At 37.9% G+C, this 20327-nt stretch overlaps 1 protein-coding gene across 1 annotated transcript in view; it reads left to right on the forward strand.

Moving 5' to 3' along the window:
• LOC126491333 (zinc finger protein 431-like) overlaps positions 1-12586 on the forward strand; it is a 21391-nt gene extending 8805 nt beyond the window's left edge. Inside the window, exons 2-4 of the mRNA XM_050126896.1 lie at positions 8302-8428; positions 8640-8700; positions 10415-12586. Coding sequence (XP_049982853.1) covers positions 8395-8428; positions 8640-8700; positions 10415-11711 — 1392 coding nt within the window. The 5' untranslated portion in view covers positions 8302-8394 and the 3' untranslated portion in view covers positions 11712-12586. The remainder of the gene's footprint in view (positions 1-8301; positions 8429-8639; positions 8701-10414) is intronic.
• The last annotated feature ends 7741 nt before the right edge of the window (positions 12587-20327 follow it).

Here is a 20327-nt window from a genome sequence, read left to right on the forward strand (position 1 = left end):
CTACATTTTTCTCTGCCTCTCCCCTTCCCTCTTCAATCTTCCCCCAAGGTCCCCTGGCTCCCAATTCTCTCTGGAGATCTTGTCTGTTTTTACTTTCTACTTCCCACATAGATTAGAATGATTTAAGTCTCTCTTAGTGTCCTCATTGTTGTCTAAGTTCTCTGGGATTGTGGTTTGTAGGCTGGCTTTCTTTGCTTTATGTTTAAAAACCACCTATGAGGTGCCTGAGACATGACCAGGTGGAGCACTACGGGCATCATGGGGAGACACATCTTCAGCTGCTTCCCTGGACCATTGATGGGTGCTTTCCGCCAGACACATTGACCAGGGCATTGATAATGTCACCTGTGGAGCACATCAGGGAAGGGAAGAAGGTGAGAGGGCACAGAGGGGAAGGGGCAGATGATCCTCCTGCCTCCACTGCTCAGGTATGGGAGCTGCAGGCAAGTACAGGAATTTTAGGTGTGTGCCACTGTAACTGATTATATGCAGTGCTGGGAATAAAACCCAGGGTTTCTCGTGCATCCTCGGCAAGAACTCTACCAGTTGGGCCACATCCCCAAAAGCCACACACTGTTAATATAACACACTTGTAGCTACTGGGGACAGAGTGCAACAGTCTGCATATCAATTGACCTCTAACCTAGAAATTAAAGATAATTTATAGTTATGATACAAAAAAATTAAAAACCACCTATGAGTGAGTACATATGATAATTGTCTTCCTGTGTCTGTGTTACCTCACTCAAAATAATGTTTTCTAGCTCCATCCATTTTCCTGCAAAATTCAAGATATCGTTATTTTTTTCTTCTATAAAGTACTCCATTGTGTAAATTATACCATATTTTCCCTATCCCATTTTTTGGGCAAAGGGCATTTATTTAGGTTGTTTCCAGGTTCTGGCTATGACAAACAAAGCTGCTATGAACATAGCTGAGCACATGTCCTTGTGGCACTCTTGAGCATCCTTTGGATATAAACCCAAAAGTGGTATTACTGCGTCTTGAGAAAGGTTGTTTCCTAATTTTCTGAGAAATTGCCACACTGACATCCAAAGGGGTTGTACCAGCTTGCATTCCCACCAACAATGTAGAAGTGTTCCCTTTTCCCCACAACCTCTCCAGCATAAGTTGTCATCAGTGTTTTTTATCTTGGCCATTCTTACAGGTGTAAGATGGAATCTCAGAGTTGTTTTGATTTTCATTTCTCTGATGACTAAGAATGTTGACCATTTCCTTAAGTGTCATTCAGCCATTTTAGATTTCTCTATTGAGAGTTCTCTGTTTAGGTCTGTACTCCATTTTTTTTTCTTATGGATTATGTGTTCTTTTGGTGTCCAATTTCTTGAGTTCTTTATATATTTTGGAGATCAGACCTCTGTCTGATGTGGGTTTCAGTTCAGGAGGTCCCATTTATTAATTATTTCTCTCAGTGTCTGTGCTGCTGGGGTTATATTTAGGAAGTGGTCTCCTGTGCCAATGCATTCAAGTGTACTTCCCACTTTCTCTTCTATAAGGTGCAGTGTGGCTGGCTTTATGCTGAGGTCTTTGATCCATTTGGACATGAGTTTTGTGCATGGTGATAGATATGGGTCTATTTTCATTCTTCTACAGGTTGATATCCGGTTATGCCAGCACCACTTGTTAAATATGCTTTCTTTTTTCCATTTGATATTTTTTGCTTCCTTGTCCAAAATCAAGTATTTGAAGATGTGTGGATTGATATCCGAGTCTTCTATTCGGATCCATTCGTCCTCCTGTCTGTTCTTATGCCAATACCAGGCTGTTTTTAGTATTGTAACTCTGTAGTAGAGTTTAAAGTCAGGGATTGTGATGCCTCCAGAAGTTCTTTTATTGTACAGGATTGTGTTGGCTAACCAGGGTTTTTTGCTTTTCCATATGAAGTTATGTACCATTCTTTCGAGGTCTTTGAAAATTTTTACTGAGATTTTGAAGGGCATTGTGTTGAATCTGTAAGGTACTGTTCTTTTTAAGAAGCTTACTTGGCTTTAGGTTTTGCTTGTATCCTGGCATTAGTGGTACACACCTTTAATCCCAACACTAGTGAGTCAGAGATGGGCAGATCTCTTTGAATTCAATGCCTGACTTGTCTGGAAAGTAACAGTCTCCAAAACTACAGCAAAACTGTCCTGAAAAACCAAACAAAAAAAAAGGAAAGAAAGAAAAGAGAAATAACTTCCATATCACTGAAGAATGGCCTAGTCACTGGTGTACTTAAGAAATAATTTGGGGAATATTTTTCATGTGTAAGTCTCCCATCTGCTTAGTGACTTAGAGGCTACTTAGCCTCCTGTCCCTATTTTAATTGTTCAAAGTGTCACTTGAAGCCCTAACCTAAAAGACTTAAGGATGACAACGTATGTGGTATTCAAAATCTGTTCTAGGTTCTCTCTGCTTTGATGATTAGTGAGAGATGGATGCATGCTATCATTAAAGAGATTTTTTTTTCATTGAACACCGAAGTATGTTGAGTGATTTCTCCCTGGAAGGCATATTAATTGTAAATAGCTGCACTTCTGGAATATTAAATGTTTTTGAAACAAGCTCTCTCATTTCAACCTAGGTTGCCTTGACCCCAGTCTGTTGTTTTCCAGGTCAAAGATCTTGCTGTCCTCTATATTGCATCTTTAATTTTTTTCATTACTTCTTTTTTATTATTTTTATTGAGCTATATATATTTTTTTACTCCCCTTTTTCCTCCCCTGTCCCCTTCTACTCTCTGCCATGATCCCTAAACTCTCTGGAGGTGTTGCTTTTTTTCTACTTCCCATGCATGTCTGTCTTAGGGTCCTCTTTGTTGTCTAGGTTCTCTGGGATTATGAATTGTAGGCTGGTTTTTCTTTTCTTTATTTTTAAAAGCCATTTATGAGTGTGTACATATTATATTTGTCTGGGTCTGGTTTACTGCTTTCAATATGATTCTTTCTTTTTTTCTTTCTTTTGTTTTTTTAAAATATGATTTTATTACAGACATTATTATTATTATTATTATTATTATTATTATTATTACAAATTTTAACCTCCTCCCCTCCTGCCATTTCTATTCCCCTCCCCCTTCCCTTCTCCCCTCCCTCTCCAGTCCAAAGAGCAGTCAGGGTTCCCTGCCCTGTGGGAAGTCCAAGGTCCTCCCCCCTCCATCCAGGTCTAGGAAGCTGAGGATCTCTGTAGCTTTGGAGCCTGTCCTGGAACTAGCTCTTGTACACCAGGCTGGCCTCAAACTCACAGAGATCCGCCTGCCTCTGCCTCCTGAGTGCTGGGATTAAAGGTGTGCGCCACCACCGCCCGGCTCCAATATGACATTTTCTAAATCTATCCATTTGCCCACAAATTTTAGGATGTCATTATTTTTTTCCACTGTGTAGTACTCTATTGTGTAAGTGAACCACTTCATCTTTATACATCTTTAAAATTTTAAAATGACTGTACCAGCTTAGAGATTTAAAATTATATCTTTGAGTCATATATTCTACTATTCACTGCAGTCCCAAGACAAGGAATTGCACCGCGGACTATGGTTTCTGCCTTCAAAGAAGACTAGGGAGAAACATGTATTGTTCACATTGAAGAGGGAGACAGGGTAGGCAATCAGCTGCTAGAGTCACCATTATGGAAAAGGACCTAATTGTGGCAGAAAGAGGTGATTTTGTATTAATTCATATCATATTAATGAAGACAAACCAGACTGCTGGATATATACTTTAAGAAGGTTAGTTTGAGTCATGGAACATTGAGTTTGCAATTAGGGACCTTTCCTATGCATATGTGTTCAGTCCTGCTTGGCACAGTTAAGAAAACTCAGAGGTTTGAGAAACAGGCCATTCATTGCCTGTAACTCTTTTACAGATTTCAGTAGTTAACATTCATTGTTTGATTTCTTTTTCTCAAGTGCTGTTGCTTTTTATTTCTGTTTGGAGCAATATCTCCTGTAGCTAAGGCTTGCCTAAAATATATAAATAAAATTGCTTTGAACACATAATCCTGCTACCTTTTCCATGATTGACCTTGAACTGGTCAGCAAGAAGGAAAAGAAATCTATGAACAAGTTTTCTCCAGTCTTTCTGGCTTTTATTGGAAACATCCAAAAGAAGAGGGTGTGTGCCAGTACTGAGTTCATGGGCCAACATTGAACCTGGTATAGTAACAGTGAAGAAGGGAGAGGCAGGAAGGGAGGTGAGGGGCTTACTGCTTTGACAATAATATCACCACTGTGGAATTATGCAGTATATTTTAGATGATCAGCAAATGTTCTCACTGACCATTTCATGAGGTCCACACACCAGGGCATCCAAAAATCTGATCTTATCGTAACATCAAATTACTGCAGTATTCCAAGTTCAACCAAAATAGAACACCTGGGTAAAATGGTGTGGCCCTGCCTCAAAAACTTATTTTTCCCAGTGTAAGATGTTCTGCAGGATAGAAATGGTGTCTGATATCCTGAGGCCCAGATGGATGTCCCCCACTGCTGTGGGACCCTAGGGCGGCTTAGCAATCAAGCAATCAGGAGCATCAATGGGAGGTGGCTTGCAGATTCTGTTTAGTGATCTCCTCTGACACTGTTCTAGAGAGCTATGAGGGAGACCACAAGCCATGCCTTGGTGAGTATATTGTCTTCACTGTCATAGGGGAGGAGGTGCAATTTTGAAAAGCTGTTACTGCTGCTGGCAGTTGGTTGAAACATGAGTCTGACTGTGTTTGTGTATGTGTGTGTGTGGTGAATTTTTTTACCTGGACAAAACTATCCTTTGACTCTGAGCCATGCTGAATTTGGATTCCCTATGGAGAGGGAGGTTCTAGAGCCCTAGCTATCAGAGGCTACGATTCATATAATAACACTGCCTAGTATGCACACGGAGGCATTTCTTTTGGTGTACAATCGGGAGACAGATTGGAAAGCTGAAGCTCTGGTTTATAGACGTTCTGAATCCATTCCTCTTTCATCTTTCTCTTTAAATGTTACAGATAGGCTTGTCACCTTTCCAAATAATTGGGTCTACATTGAGTGAAGGCTTTTCAGTGACTCCTCCTAGAAGTACCCTAATTTTGCTAGGGGAGGCTTTTGCTAAGTCTATAAGATTACTACTTACCTCATTCTCTTTGCCCAACCCTTGATTGGACAACAACCCTTGCTTGAACATTTAATTAGCCATGACTGTGTTGTGGCTATATAAGTATACACCCATTTGGGTCATAATGTTTGCTCCCACAATTTGCAGGTAAAGAGGAATAATGTACAGCTGAGAAGTTCCTTTGTGGCCCTCTTCATATCTCCAGTAAAGCTTAGTGCTTCTTTGTGTTCAGGATTTTGGGTTTGATCAATCCTTGTAACTGAGTAATAGTCTCCATTTTAGGCCACTTTGAAGGTCATTGAGAGGCAGTTAAAATATCTGCACCAGTATCCTGAAGACCAAAAAGCTCTTTTCTTTTGTGAACAAAGTGAGTTCTGTTCACTGTGGACCTATGACTTTTAGCCAATAACATCAGATGAACCAAATCCAGCTTCTCCTCTCTCTTATATTTCTAGTTTGTACTTTATTAAGTAAAATTAATTTTGTAAGTCTCTGTCTTGTATTTACCATGGATATTCCATTAGGTGAGTGAGTCATGAAGTTGATTGCTCCTTCAAAGTCAGCATCAATCACTCCTGGAAAATTTTGATTGACTGTCCTACTATGTATTGGGAAGGTTATGCAGTTGCTTTTCTTTGTGTCCTATTTGTCCAGTTTGGATAGTGTATTACGAGAAGTTGATGCAAGGGCAGTTTCTTGTCCAAATAGCTAGCATTTTCCACAAAGAAAAAGAATTCCATATGGAGTTTCTTCAATATCCATCATCCATATATTTGTATAAATATAAAATATACCACTGCAAAATGTTTAATGTTAATAGTTTTTTAGAAAATTGATTTAATAATTTACCTTTAATCATCTCATTTTTATATCATAACCCCCTTTTCTCCTTTAGAAAGAGATTTCTGAATTTAATCTCCCTTGATTGGCTTTTTTCCTGATCATTACCAATAACAACTTGTAATTTACTCCTCCTATGTGATAATATAAACATCTATAAACTATGTTTTAGGAGACTGGACATCGTTCTCTAGACTACTTACTGTTTGTCAACACTGAGATATTTGAGAGAACTTAAAAAAATCATATTCATTGTTAGGTTTTGACTGCAGGATTTTGTGAGGCTGGACGTTCTTATGTAGTACCCTTGAAGATGTTTTGGATGTAGAACCTACCAACTTCAGCAGAGGCATTTTGAGATGTTGGATCATCTTGGCCATTCATTTTAATTGGTGTTTGGTCTCTTTGTTCTGAAAATACATAAACTTTTAAAGATAACATACATTACATATATGAAATATAGGCTTGAACAGTCAGTTAAAGATTTTTTTCTATTTAAGTAAGTAAAATATATGTTATATGTTTCCTATTATTTTTGTGTTTTATATTTCTTTTAGGGAAGGTCTCTTCCCATTCAGTAGGCTGCCTTTTTGTCTTATTGATTGTGCCCTTTGCTTTACAGAAGCTTTTCAGTTTCAGGAGGTCCCATTTATTTATTGTTGTTCTCCATGTCTGTGCTACTGGAGTAATATTTAGGAAGCGGTCTCCTGTGCCCATGTATTGAAGGCTACTTCCCACTTTCTCTTCTATCAGGTTCCATGTGGTTGAATTTATATTGAGGTCTTTAATCGATTTGAACTTGAGTTTAGTGGATGGGGATAGATATGGATCTATTTTCATTCTTCTACATGTTGACATTCAATTATCCATCATCCTCATAAAGTTATGTTTAAACTTGCTTTCTTCTGCCTCTTTTGCCTTAGGATGATCAAGTCTTCCTGTGTTATGACCACTGCTTTCTGGTGGTACAATGTTGCTTTTCATGTTGTTGAATGTATTCTTGCATTGGCACCTACCTCCTCCAATTGATACCGCCATTGCCACTGCTTCTTGATCCTATTTTTCCAGTGGCTCTCTGTGTGTTTACGTACAGTTCTTGGTCAGCTCTTTAGTGTCACTGTGTCTCAGGTAGGCACTGAGCTCTCTTGGCCTGCTCTCTGAGTCTTCTCTCTTGGTTAGCTCTGTTCGTGCACTCTGTGCAGTCACAGCCTGTACTTCAGAGTTCCTCTCTTGGTCCACTCTGTGTAGTTGCAGCTTGTTTTTCAGAGGCTGTGGCAGATTGTGGGGTGGGGGGGTTGGAGCAGCCTCCCTGTGAGAAGCTTGCCTCCTGGCAGGCTAGAGAAGATGAGGCAGGTGGGGCAGGGACCCAGGGTTTTGACCTGGTATGGAGGGCATAGAGAGTGGGGTGCCCCACTGGGTGGGTGGTTCCTCACATCTTGGTCTCTGTGCTTATTTGCAGCCTGTGTTTCATAGTTCCTCTGAGGTCATGGGGGAAAGGGGGTTTGGAACAAAGTGGGACTTGTACCTTACAGGATCCGATCTATGGGCTGAGGCTCTTGGAGCAGCCTACATGAAGGGAACTTACCTGTTGGCTGGCTAGAGAAGATAGGTGGGCGAGGGGCCGTAGTTTGCCCCAGTATAGAGGGCCTAGAGAGTGGGGTGTTCTGCTTGGTGGGTAGTCACTCACCTCTTGGTCCTCTTGTGAATTTGCAGCCTCAATAGCTAGCTCTTAAATTTAATTAATACATATTTCTTATATCTGCTTTTCCATGTCATTTGGTATCTTTTCTAACTCCAGCATGTTCCTCATGCTTCTCTCTGCATCTCTGGTGACCATCCTCTGATTGTGCCTCCATCTTCCTTTCTGCCAGTATCCTATCAGTCTGGTTTTCTCACCTCACCTCTTCCTGCTCAGCTGTAGATCAGTGAGATCTTTATTCACCACATTCAGGGATTAATACATATTCATAGTGTATAAAAAGTTTGTTCCACAGCAGAAATGCACAGGCCTGTGCCTCCTGAGTGCTGGATTAGAGACATGAACCAATACAACCACCTTGCTCATCTTTTTCCTATGATTTCTCTAGTGTGTGATCGGTATTGTTGTTCTGTTTGCTTGTCACTCTCTTTATGTCACTTAATAATCATTTCTCCTGCAAGACTATATCCTATTCTAGATATGCAGAAATGACAAGTGAATCTCACTCAGCTTCTTTCACAATAACGTTGTGATGCATTAGAACGTCTATGTCAGGGAATAAGAGTGAGAAACAGCAGAATTACATAAATATATTTTTGAAGAAGTATACATTTACAGTGTGGTCAGTATGATGCTTTTGCTTTTACCCCTATTTATAAATGGTCATTTTAGAATGCAGTGACATATGATGATGTATATATACATTTCACTTCGGAAGAATGGGCTTTGCTGGACCCTCCCCAGAAAAATCTTTACAAAGACGTGATGCTGGAGACCTACAGGAACCTCACTGCTATAGGTAAGACTGTGAATTTTACTTCATTTTTTAAATAAGGGGACAATTCTTTCTTGCCAAGTGATTTTTTTTTTTTTTGTTTGCACTTTTGATTGCAAAAGTGGGAGAATGGCGGTAATAAATCAGTCATGGTCCTAAGGTAAACTGAAGATATTATTTTAAATTTTGCAGTATTTCTGAAATATTTCATATATTTTCTGGTATTGTATTTTAGCCAACAATTGGGAAGACCATCATATTGAAGAACCTGATCAAATTTCTCCACAACATGGAAGGTAATCTTCGTGTACAGTCACTCACAAATGTGTCTCTGAGGAAATTTTAATGTGTCCTGGAAGTTTTAAGTAGATGCAATAGTATAACAAGCATAGATTTATTTATTTACAGCATATAGATATCAATAGATATCTAATTAGCACCTAACCATGCCCCTTCATGTAAGGTAATGAATGAATTCATGTTAGCAATGCATTCCTCTTAGAAAGAAGAGAAGAAAGCAATGTCTTAACAGATATCACCATTTGAATCATAGCTCCATTAGAGCTATGCCACTGAACTTCCGATCCATTTAGTTTTATAGCACACAGACATTTTGCAATGTGCACACAATGAATAGGTGATGATTATATACTCAATGTTCAAAATCTTCTAATAACCAAAGAGTGCAGAGTAAACTTGTGTTACTCATATGCATTTAAAGACTTCACTAAGCTTATCAAGATGGGCAGTTTCTGAGAGTCAAAAATATTGTTCTTGACAAAAATCTAATCCCTATACCACAAGTCTGTGGGGAGCAAATATCAAACTGACTGGATGTGATATGGAAAACTTTTGTTTCCTTTACTAGGTATATCATATGTTACAGTAGATACAAGCCATGTGAGCATAGGGAGATGGAAAGAGGCAAAGTTTAAAAAATGTAGGAGTCCCTATTTTGAGTAAACTTTCTGAATAATAAGTATACAGCTCACAGTTAATTGCCTTTCCAACTTCATTGGGGATTCATCAGCAAACTCATGTTTCAGAAAATGCCAGTGAGTACTAGGAATGTGGAAATTCTTCTGTTTGCTCCTGTTCACTTTACAAATGTAATATGACTCACGGAGTCAGATAATTTATGAATGCAACCAGTATGGTGAACTTTGAGTTCTTACTGTTCTCTTCAAATACGTGTAAAAACCTCATAGAAAAAGAATACTATATATGTGAGTATCTTATTTAGGTCATCTGTCGTTGCTGTCACTGGACGGTATTACGATGGTAACTCCACTTTATTTTATTTTTTGAGACATGCTTTCTCTGTGTAACAGCACTAGCTGTCCTGGAACTAGCTCTTATGCAACAGGCTGGCATTGAACTTGCAGAGATCTGCCTGCGTCTGCTTCGTGAGAACTGGGATTAAAGGCGTGCACCGCCACTGCCTGGTCAGACCACAGTAACTCTTATAAATGAAATCATGTAATTGGGACTGGTTAAGAGTTCGAAAGATTTAGTCTATTATCATAATGACAAGAAACATGGTGGCATGCAGGCATACGTGATGCTGGAGAGGTAGATGTGCATTCTACATCCTTGTCTACAGGCTGCAGAAGGAGACTGTGCGACACCCCAGGCATAGCTTGAACCTAGAGCACTTCAAGGCTTACCTTAAGAGTGATGCACTTCCTCCAACAAGATCACACCTGCTCCAACAAGGCCACATGCATTATCTAATAGTACAAATACCTATGGACCAAACATTCCAATACTAGAGTCTACATCAGTAAGTTGTGTTAGTAAAGACTCCTACCATCACAGGTATTTTTAAAGATGCAAAACAACCCATAATAAAGGGGAACACAGTGGGTGTAAACAAAGTGAAAACTTTAAGATCAATTCTTCTTTAAAATTAGACCAAATTGTAAAGTGAATTCATATGGTAAAATTATTCATTATTCATCAGTTTATTAATTGTGATAAAGCATTTTCATGTAACAATTATCTTTGCAGGCATGAAGAAATTTGTACTGGAGAGGAACTCTCTCAGGATATTCAGTGTGATAAAGTCTTTACATGTCACAGTTATCTCGGAAGGCAGAAGAGAAAACATGCTGAAGAAAAACCTTATGAATGCACTCACTGTGGTAAAGGCTTTGCTAATCACTCTTATCTTAAAATACATAAAAGAACACATACTGGACAGAAACCCTACAAATGTAATCAGTGTGATAAAGCCTTTGCACAACAAAGTTATCTCCGAGTACACAAAAGAAAACATAGTGGAGAGAAACCTTATAAATGTAATCATTGTGGTAAAGCCTTTGCATATTCTAGTAGTCTCCAAACACATGAAAGAACACATACTGGAGAGAAACCCTACAAATGTAATCAATGTGATAAAGCCTTTGCTCAATACAATAGTCTTCAATACCATAAGAGAATACATACTAAAGAGAAATCCTACAAATGTTATCAGTGTGGTAAAGCATTTGCACAGCACATTTGTCTTCATTACCATAAAAGAACACATACTAGTGAGAAACCCCACAAATGTAATCAATGTGATAAAGCCTTTGCACAATACAGTAGTCTTCAACAGCATAAAAGAACACATTCTGGAGAGAAACCTTATGAATGTACTCAATGTGGAAAAGGCTTTGCAAATCCTAGTTATCTGAAAATACATAAGAGAACACATACTGGAGAGAAACCTTACAAATGTAATCACTGCGATAAAGCCTTTGCCTATTGCAATAATATCATAAAACATGAAAGAACACATACTGGAGAGAAACCTTACAAATGTAATCAATGTGATAAAGCCTTCACACAACATGGTAGTCTTCAGAAACATAAAAGAACACATTCAGGAGAGAAACCTTATGAATGTATTCAGTGTGGTAAAGCCTTTGCCACACACTGGTATCTTCAAATACATGCAAGAACCCATACTGGAAAGAAACCCTACAAATGTAATCACTGTGATAAAGCCTTTGCACAACGGAATTATCTCCGAGTACATGAAAGAACACATATAGGAGAGAAACCTTATGAATGTATTCAATGTGGTAAAGGCTTTGCCACACACAGTCATCTTCAATTACATGAAAGAACACATACTGGAGAGAAACCCTACAAATGTAATCAATGTGATAAAGACTTTCCATATCACAATAGTCTTCAACGTCATAAAAGATCACACACTGGAGAGAAGCCTTATAAATGTAATCAATGTGATAAAGCCTTTGCACATCACAATAGTCTTCAATACCATAAAAGAACACATAGTGGAGAGAAACAAATGTAATCAATGTGAGAAAGCCTTTGTAAATCACAATAGTCTTCAATGTCATAAAAGAACACATAGTGGGGAAAAGCCCTATGAATGTAATCAATGTGATAAAGCCTTTTCATGAAATCATGCCTTCTAAGTCAAAAAATTCATTCTGAAGAAAAAACATAATAATATAATCAATGTAGTAAAGCCTATCAAAATGACCTGTAAAAGTATGAAAAAGTTCATACCTGAGAAATACTATGTAAATATACTTAAATACCAAATACTTCAATTGTGGTTGTGGTTTGTATTGTGTGTATACAAATCAGGATTTTCATCTATTTGGGAGAAGTGTTACAAAAATAAGTAACAAGTAATCAATGTTATAATCATAACATAGCCTGATGTGCTATGGATATGTGTGTATTGTGTTCCATGCTTCTTCATGTCCCTTTAGTTATCTGTCACTTCATCTTGAAGTACTGCCTTCTAAAGATGCCAGATAATTTAATGGCAATGAGATTTATTTTTAAAAAAGCAAAAATATTTCTGTTGTATGTGTCTGTAATATGATCAGGGGATCTGTAGCCCTAGCAGATCTGTTTAGCGTGGAGGACAACTTTGAGGGACCTACTGTTGCCATCTTCATATGCTGATATGGTCAGGTTCCAGCTTTGTACACCACAGACATGCCCTACTGAGCTGTCTCACTGATGCTCAAGTAAGATTAGTTGAAATCTTGTACAGTAAAATATTTTTTTCAGATTGTAATAATATTGTCATCTAATGATGGAGGAAAACAGGACAATTTGAGTAATAAACCATATTTGTAAATAAACATACTATACTGCTGTCTTTTTTTTATCATGTTAGTTTATTTTGAAGATTAAACACCTCTTCTTAACCCTTTCTCAGAACCACAAATGAGTACCAGAGAATTGTCTCAGTAAGTATAATTGGTTGCTGCTAATCCTAATGATCTGGGCTCAAATGTCTGGGGGACCCATATTACTCCAACAAATATTTTCTTTTCTTTTTTTTTTCTTTTTCTTTTTCTTTTTTTTTTTTTGGTTTTTCGAGACAGGGTTTCTCTGTGGTTTTGGAGCCTGTCCTGGAACTAGCTCTTGTAGACCAGGCTGGTCTCGAACTCACAGAGATCTGCCTGCCTCTGCCTCCCAAGTGCTGGGATTAAAGGCGTGTGCCACCACCGCCCGGCCAACAAATATTTTCTTATTTCTACACATGGAGTGTGGCATAGGAACACTCAGGCATCAGTACATACATAGTTTTGAAACCTGTGGAAGCCCAAAAATGTGAGCCTATTCCACCTTTTCTGTAGGTCAATAGTTTGAGATTGATCAAAGTTATTGACAGCTATGGCTACACACCCTGACCTAGGATGTGGTTATTTTGTAATTTGGACATTAAGATGGCCCATAGAGGTGTATCCTCTCCACCTTGACCAAAGGTCTGAGAATTCAAGTTTAAGTATATTTTTGCTCCTTTTTTTGAATAAGGAGGTTTGCCTTAGTGAATGGTTGCCTTCAGGATACTTGATCTAGGGTGGGTTCACTGCTTAAACAACAACACATTTCTCAAGAATGGTATCACGTTAAAGCGGTCTTTTGTCTTCCTCATTTTTATTGGGGTATAAAAGTGTATGGAAAATAAACTTTGGTAAATTCAGCATTCAATATTGACTGAGTTGCCCTCCCGACTCTCTCCTACATCTATGCGATTCTTATCTCTTTTGCTCCTACCTAGCATTTTTAATCTTCACATCCCTACCCTGGAAAATATGGACCTGATGTGGTTAGGACCATGGCAGAATTCACCCTAAAATGATGGCCCATGATATAACACAAATATCGAGCAATGAGGTCACATATAGTCAAAACCCTGGGTTTAATCTTTAGAACTCACATAGGAAATGTATATAATAGCCAATTCTAAAGTGTCCTCTCGGTTCCACATACCATGACAAAGGTATATTCACACTAACATAGTTCAGACATTTTCAATAGAAGTTAAGAGAGCACAGAAAATAATTTATTGAGAACATGAAAATGGATTAGTAAATTTAAACTAATCTAGAATTTCAAGAGTATTAATGCTCATCAAACAATGGTGGTTTCTTTTCAAATCTCATTTCATTTTTATATTGTCAGATTTAAATATAAGTCATTTAAAAAAACATACCCCAGCTGGGTATTGTCCATTTCCGTAATGCCAGCACTTGGTAAACAATAGGAGGTCAATCTCATTGACTTTGAGGCCATCTTGTTCTTCATAGTGAGGTACAGGACAGTCATTGCTACCTGTAGTTAATCCTGTCTCAAAAAAAGTAAGAAAAAGCATAACTCAAATTATGCAGCTCTTCTTGATATAATCTGAGTAGAATCTGGTTTCAACAAAAGCTTAAAGAAGCTTTTGAGGCCAAGTTTTCAGAAAATGAAGGAAGATTGCTGGATGCTTATCTCTGGATGGCTTTGATGAGCTGGGACAGATGTAATGCAAGGAAGATACTGTAACCACTTGGTTTCTGAAAGTGTCCCCCACACAGCCTGGGCTGGCTTTATAAAGTTTCATTGGTTTGCATGAATGGTTTCCTCTCAGTTTTTACTTACTTTGGGTTTAAAAATATTTACAAGTTTTTTCCTTCCTATGTCTCCCCACTTTCCCACTGGTAACCGTTACCCATTTGAAGTATAGCTATAATGTTTGAGGCATATACACTATTGCACATCACGGAGGCAGTTTTCTAACTGGGCACACCTAGTGGGTAGAGCAGTGTGCCCGGTTGGCAGCATTTGTGGCTGCAGCCTCGTTCAGGTTGAGAGTCAGTTTTCTTTCTTGTGGTTAATATTTAAATCTGGTAGAGTCTTGGTTCTCACAATAAACTCACCTGCAGCAGTAGATTAATGAAAAAGGATCTGTGCTTGAATTGAGTTGATTGACCGATGTTAAAGAAGTATAGTCAAAACACAGGAGGGGAGGGAGAAGAAGGTAGATGAAAACATTCCCACTTTTACCATAATTAATTAACATTAGAAAAGAATAGTGAGGTAATCAGTTTTAGATGCTCAATAAATGTTCTGGCTGGCCATTTCTTGCATCCATAGACTAGGCAATCAGGAACTGGGATAAAGAAATGAACTTATCATGAAACTGTGTTACTGTAGCTACACTAGTTATACCAAAATATAAGAGCAAGAGAAAATAGGGTTGCCCTGCCTAACAGAGTTGTTATTTTCCAGGTTTAAGATGTTCAGACTGAGAGAAAAAAGGTATAAGCAAAAGTTCAGTTGCTCTAATACAAATCTCTAGTCTATGGAGAACATGGCCACAAAGCCTGTTCCAACACCTTAAAATGATTTTTGGAATTATAATTTCACAATTCTCACCATGTCTTTTGTGCATCCACGTTCTTCCATAGAGCCATCATTGTTTTCTAATTCCTGATCTCTTTTTTAACAGCAGTTATACTGTTTGAATATGAACTGTGTTTAGTTTCAGGACTTTGCATTTATTAATCAGAGGGTTGGTTGCTCCAGACAGTGACTGTGGAACCACAAGGGACACCATATTTTAGAAGAAGCAACAGGAAGTGCTTTGAGAGAATGTAAGAATTTCTTATAAAATATAAAGTTCCCAGACTAGATGCCAGTCTTTTTTTAATATTTATTTATTTATTTATTTATTTATTTATTTATTTATTTATTTATTTATTATGTCCGTGTGTATCTCTGCAAGCCAGAAGAGGGCACCAGACCTCATTACAGATGGTTGTGAGCCACCATGTGGTTGGTGGGAATTGAACTCAGGACCTTTGGAAGGGCAGGCAATGCTCTTAACCACTGAGCTATCTCTCCAGCCCTAGATGCCAGTCTTAACATTGACTGGAGGGAAAGCCCTGGGAAAGTTTGTGCTGTCTGAGTCATTTGATCTCTGCTCATCTAGTAGTGGAGCGGCTATTCTCCTGAGGTCAAACTGGGTAGCACTAGTTAATGCAGAACTCTGGGAATGCCTAACTTTTAGGAATCCCAGTGGGAGATAGATTGTGGGTTCAGTCTAGGATGCTTCTCTACTGCAGCTCTAGGGAGCTATGAAGGAAAACGTAATCCATGCTGTGGTGAGAGGGAGGGCATTACCTTCTGATGTGGAGAAAATTGGCCAAGCTGTCAGATCACATGGGAGGTGGATAGAATGAGAACCAGAGTTTGGTTCTATTGGTCCCTGTGAGTTTCCTAAAGGTTGTCTTTTTTGGAAGAAGGAGGAGGAGGAAGAGGAAGAGGAGGAGGAGGAGGAGGAGGAGGAGGAGGAGGAGGAGGAGGAGGATTATAAATATTGTATTGTGATTGTTTCTTTTTTATTTTTTTCATTTTAAATACCAACCACATTTTCCCCAACCCCTTCTGTCTTATTTCTTGAGTTCTATATATATATTGGAGATTAACCCTCTTCAGATGTGAGGTTGGTGAAGATATTTTCCAACTATATAGACTGTCATTTCATCTTATTTACCATGCCCTTTGCCTTACAGAAGTTTTTCAGGTCCAGGAGGTTGTTGATTGTTGTTCTCAGTGTCTGTGTGATTGGTGTTGGATTTTGTGAAATGCTTTTCAGCATCTAATGAAATTGTCATGAGTGCTTTTCCTTTCAATTTGTATATGTGTTGGATTGTATTAACAGATTTCCATATGTTAAAATATCCCAGTGTCTCTGGGATGAAGCCTACTTGTTCATGGTTGAAGATTTGTTCATGTGTTCATGGATAGTTTTTGTCAGTATTCTATTGAGTATTTTTTTATCCACTGGTTTAAAGTTTGAAAGATTTAGTGCATTATCAAAGACAATTATCACATGTACTTACTCATAGGTGGTTTTTAAACATAAAGCAAAGAAAACCAGCCTACAAGCCACAATCCCAGAGAACGTAGACAAAAATGAGGACACTAAGAGAGACTTACATAGATCTAATCTACATGGGAAGTAGAAAGTAGAAAAAGACAAGATTTCCTGAGTAAATTGGAAGCATGGGGACCTTGGGGGAGGATTGAAAGGGGGAGAGGCAGGGTGGGGAACAGAGAAAAATATAGAACTCAATAGAAATGTATTGAATGGAGAAAATGTGATATTTAACTCTACTTAAAATTAAATTTTAATCTCTCACTTCAATAAAACATTTAACAGCATTTATCATATTTAGTAGACACAAAATGTCAGGGAATACTTTCTAATTCTTGAAAAAAAATGTTAAATTTTGAATGTGTAAAATATTTATTTGATAACCAAAGTCACATCGTGTCTGTATGTTATCCAAAAGAAAAGAATCAAAAAGCATATGTTGACAGAAGTTTCTGTCTCACCCACAGCCATTCAGTCACAAAGAAACACACAGAGGTCTACATTAATTATAAACTGGTTGGCCTATTAGATCAGGCTTCTTATAATTCTTATAACTTGCATTAGCCCATAATTCTTGTCTGTGTTAGCCATGTGGCTTGGTACCTTTTTATCAGCAAGGCATTCTCTTCTTGCTTCCTCTGTGCCTGGCTTATTCTGTGATGAGTGCAACTGACAATTTCCTCTCATCGGAATTCTCTGTTCTCATCACCCCACCTCTACTTCCTGCCTGGTCACCCTACCTATACTTCTTGCCTGGATACTGGCCAATCAGTATTTTGTTAAAATAATACAAGTGACAGAATTCAAGACCATTGTCTCACAACACTTCTCACTTTTTTTCTAAAACAAGAACTCTAAACCTAATCTCCTTTGTTTAGCTTATTTTCCCAGAGCATTATCCACAGCAACTTGTAACCAACACTCTAAACAAAGATAAATATCCATAATTCATTTTGGGGGAATGTGGGCATAGTTTTCCAGGCTATTTCCTACTGATTGGGGGTGCTGATAATTTTATGGGGACCTAAAGAAAATTTAGAATTATGATCAAGTCCTGATTAGAGTATCATGTGAGGCTTGCCAGCAGTCTTGAAACTATTCTGGATGTAGTACTCAGAGGAAACTCCAACAGAGGTCCTCTGAAATGGTGGATTATCTGGACCATTTGTTTCTATCAGGGATTTTTCAGAGGAGGGGGGACTTCCTTGGTCAAACCTGATTTTTCTTAACCCAGAATGAACAAGCATGAATGACTATTGACTTAAGACTTATATAACTTAAAGTCTAAGACTTCATATCAGAATATTAAACAATCTTAAACAACTGTGCAGTAAAGGAGAACCTTGATCTCAAAATGTAAATGTTATATAAATATCTGATCAGAGGTAGAAATATATAACACAATATGATAAATATATCCTAAAATTGTGTCAATATGCAAAATGTCTTAGGCAGAGGTAGAAACATGCAAATAACTTTATATAGGTATACAAATATTATAAACGGAAATAGGATCATATTCAATATAACATATATAATTTGAACTTGTATCAATATACGAAAATCTAAACCAATGTAAATTGTCCATAAATAATAGCTCACAAGTATTCACTATATTAGTCATGATTATTATTTTTAGTATGAGTAAGTTCACACTAATCTACCTATTATCCCATTCATTTTCCCTCTTTTCTTTTTTCTTTCTTTTTTTTTTTTTTTTTTTTTTTTTTTTTTTATATCTGGACCTACAAAATCTCCACTCCAAAACCCAACCCTATGTGAGCAACAATCATCCCCTAAAATGGTGTCCCCTAACTGTGAGGACAAACTTTGTTGGGAGAAGGGATGTTGTCAAACTCTGACTCTTTCAGGAGGCTGAACATTTAAATGGGATTTGTGAGCAGAGTGTTACAACTTTCTTAATGGCAACATGGACCCACTGTGTGCTTGAAAATGGCACTATGAGCAGGGCTCATGCTAAACAGACCTCTGCCCTGCCATGTTGGACTGGGTGGAGCAAGCCATACAGGCCATATTTGCCCTAGCAGTGCCACTGCTTAGGTTTTTAAGAAGCACTTTGCATTATAAGAAGCCATCCTGGTCAGAAAAGGATTACAGATGCACAATAAGAACAGATTCAGACATAAAGGACCTCTAAATGAGACACAGTGAGTTTAAAAATGTATGCTTGCTTGGGAGAGAGAAGAAAAAGAGTAAAGAGACAGTAAAAGTAATATAAGAGAGTAGAGAGAGTCATAGATCAAAGGAGTAAAGATAATAAAATATTAAACTTGTAGAAAAAGTAATAGAGTAAGAAAAATAAGCCATGTAAAGATGAAATATACATAAAGAATCTGGATTGTGTATATTATTGTGTTTTCTTTGAATTTTTTGACTGTGAAAGAGCTAAGTACAGAGAGTTATCTCATTGCATGGGATGCTAGACTAACTAAACCAACGTATATGTTTTAGAGGCATCTTAATTTTGAAATTTCTATCTAAGGATATGTTGCTTTGGAAGAGGTTCTTCTTTTGTTTCCACAGAGGATGAGAATCTGTGGAATCTTTCCAGACTAATGTGGTTTGATGGACCAAGAGACACACCCCAGAAAGTTGCTGTGAATACCCCAAAAAATTACTTCACCAAACAAAAAGCAGGAAGCAGCTTGGAGAGAATAGACCCGTTTTCCCAAATAATGTCTATAAATGTTTGTTTACATTTAAAGGGGGATATGCTACAGAGATTTGCCTTGATATGGGTCTTGGTTTATTGATATAATTTAAGGTCAATTTTATTATACTGTGTATATGTATTTCTGATCTTGGTTAAGGCATTGTGTTTGTCCAGCTCATTTACAAATATAATGTGTAATTAAGAAATATAGGTTAACATATAATCATCTCTAATAGTCAAGCTTGTTAGATTTTCTAGATATATAGAGATGTATTTCAGATGGATAGGCATTCAAATCTTTCAAAGACTACAGAATATGGCATTTAAAATGTTTAAGAACATAGGACTTTTCATAACATGAGACATATCTGCTCCTGGTAGCAAGCACCAATCTACTTCAAGAGGATGATGGGCATAGAAGAGGCTCTTTTTGGAGTTTCTTAGACATTTGGGTAAGAAACTGCTCTTACCTGGAATGCTTGAGGTTATGCTGTGTGAACTGCACATGCAAGACCCACAGAGAAATGACTGCTGAACTTGCCTAAAGGTGAGATAGTCCTTCAGGGTTCCTGCTTCATGAAAACATCTGCAAGACATTCTGCAGGATACAGAAGAAAGTGACTAACTACCAATATAGGCAGAACTGTCTTTGAAATTTCCTGATTCATGGAAATGTCTGCTAGATACTATGGGCCTGTAGGCTGAATATGGATGCTCCAATGATACAGAAGAACTTTGTGTGACTGTCCAGGCAGCAAGATGTCTCTGTCAATTCTAGAGTTTTGAAGTTGTTTATAATGCACTGTTTACTTAGATAATATTAGATATAATTAATATTATATCCTTCTGGAGTCTTTTATAGTGTTGGAGAATAGATATAGTTATAGTTTTCCTTAGTTACAATAAAAGATAAAGTAGATATAAATATTGTAACTGAGCTGGGCGGTGGTGGCGCATGCCTTTAATCCCAATACTTGGGAGGCAGAGGCAGGCAGATCTCTGTGAGTTTGATACCAGCCTGGTCTACAAGAGCTAGTTCCAGGACAGGCTTCAAAACCACAGAG

Source organism: Alexandromys fortis, unplaced genomic scaffold (assembly GCF_014885135.2).
Source record: "Alexandromys fortis isolate MF-2015 unplaced genomic scaffold, M_Fortis_MF-2015_v1.1 scaffold_261, whole genome shotgun sequence".
Classification (NCBI taxonomy): Eukaryota; Metazoa; Chordata; class Mammalia; order Rodentia; family Cricetidae; genus Alexandromys; species Alexandromys fortis.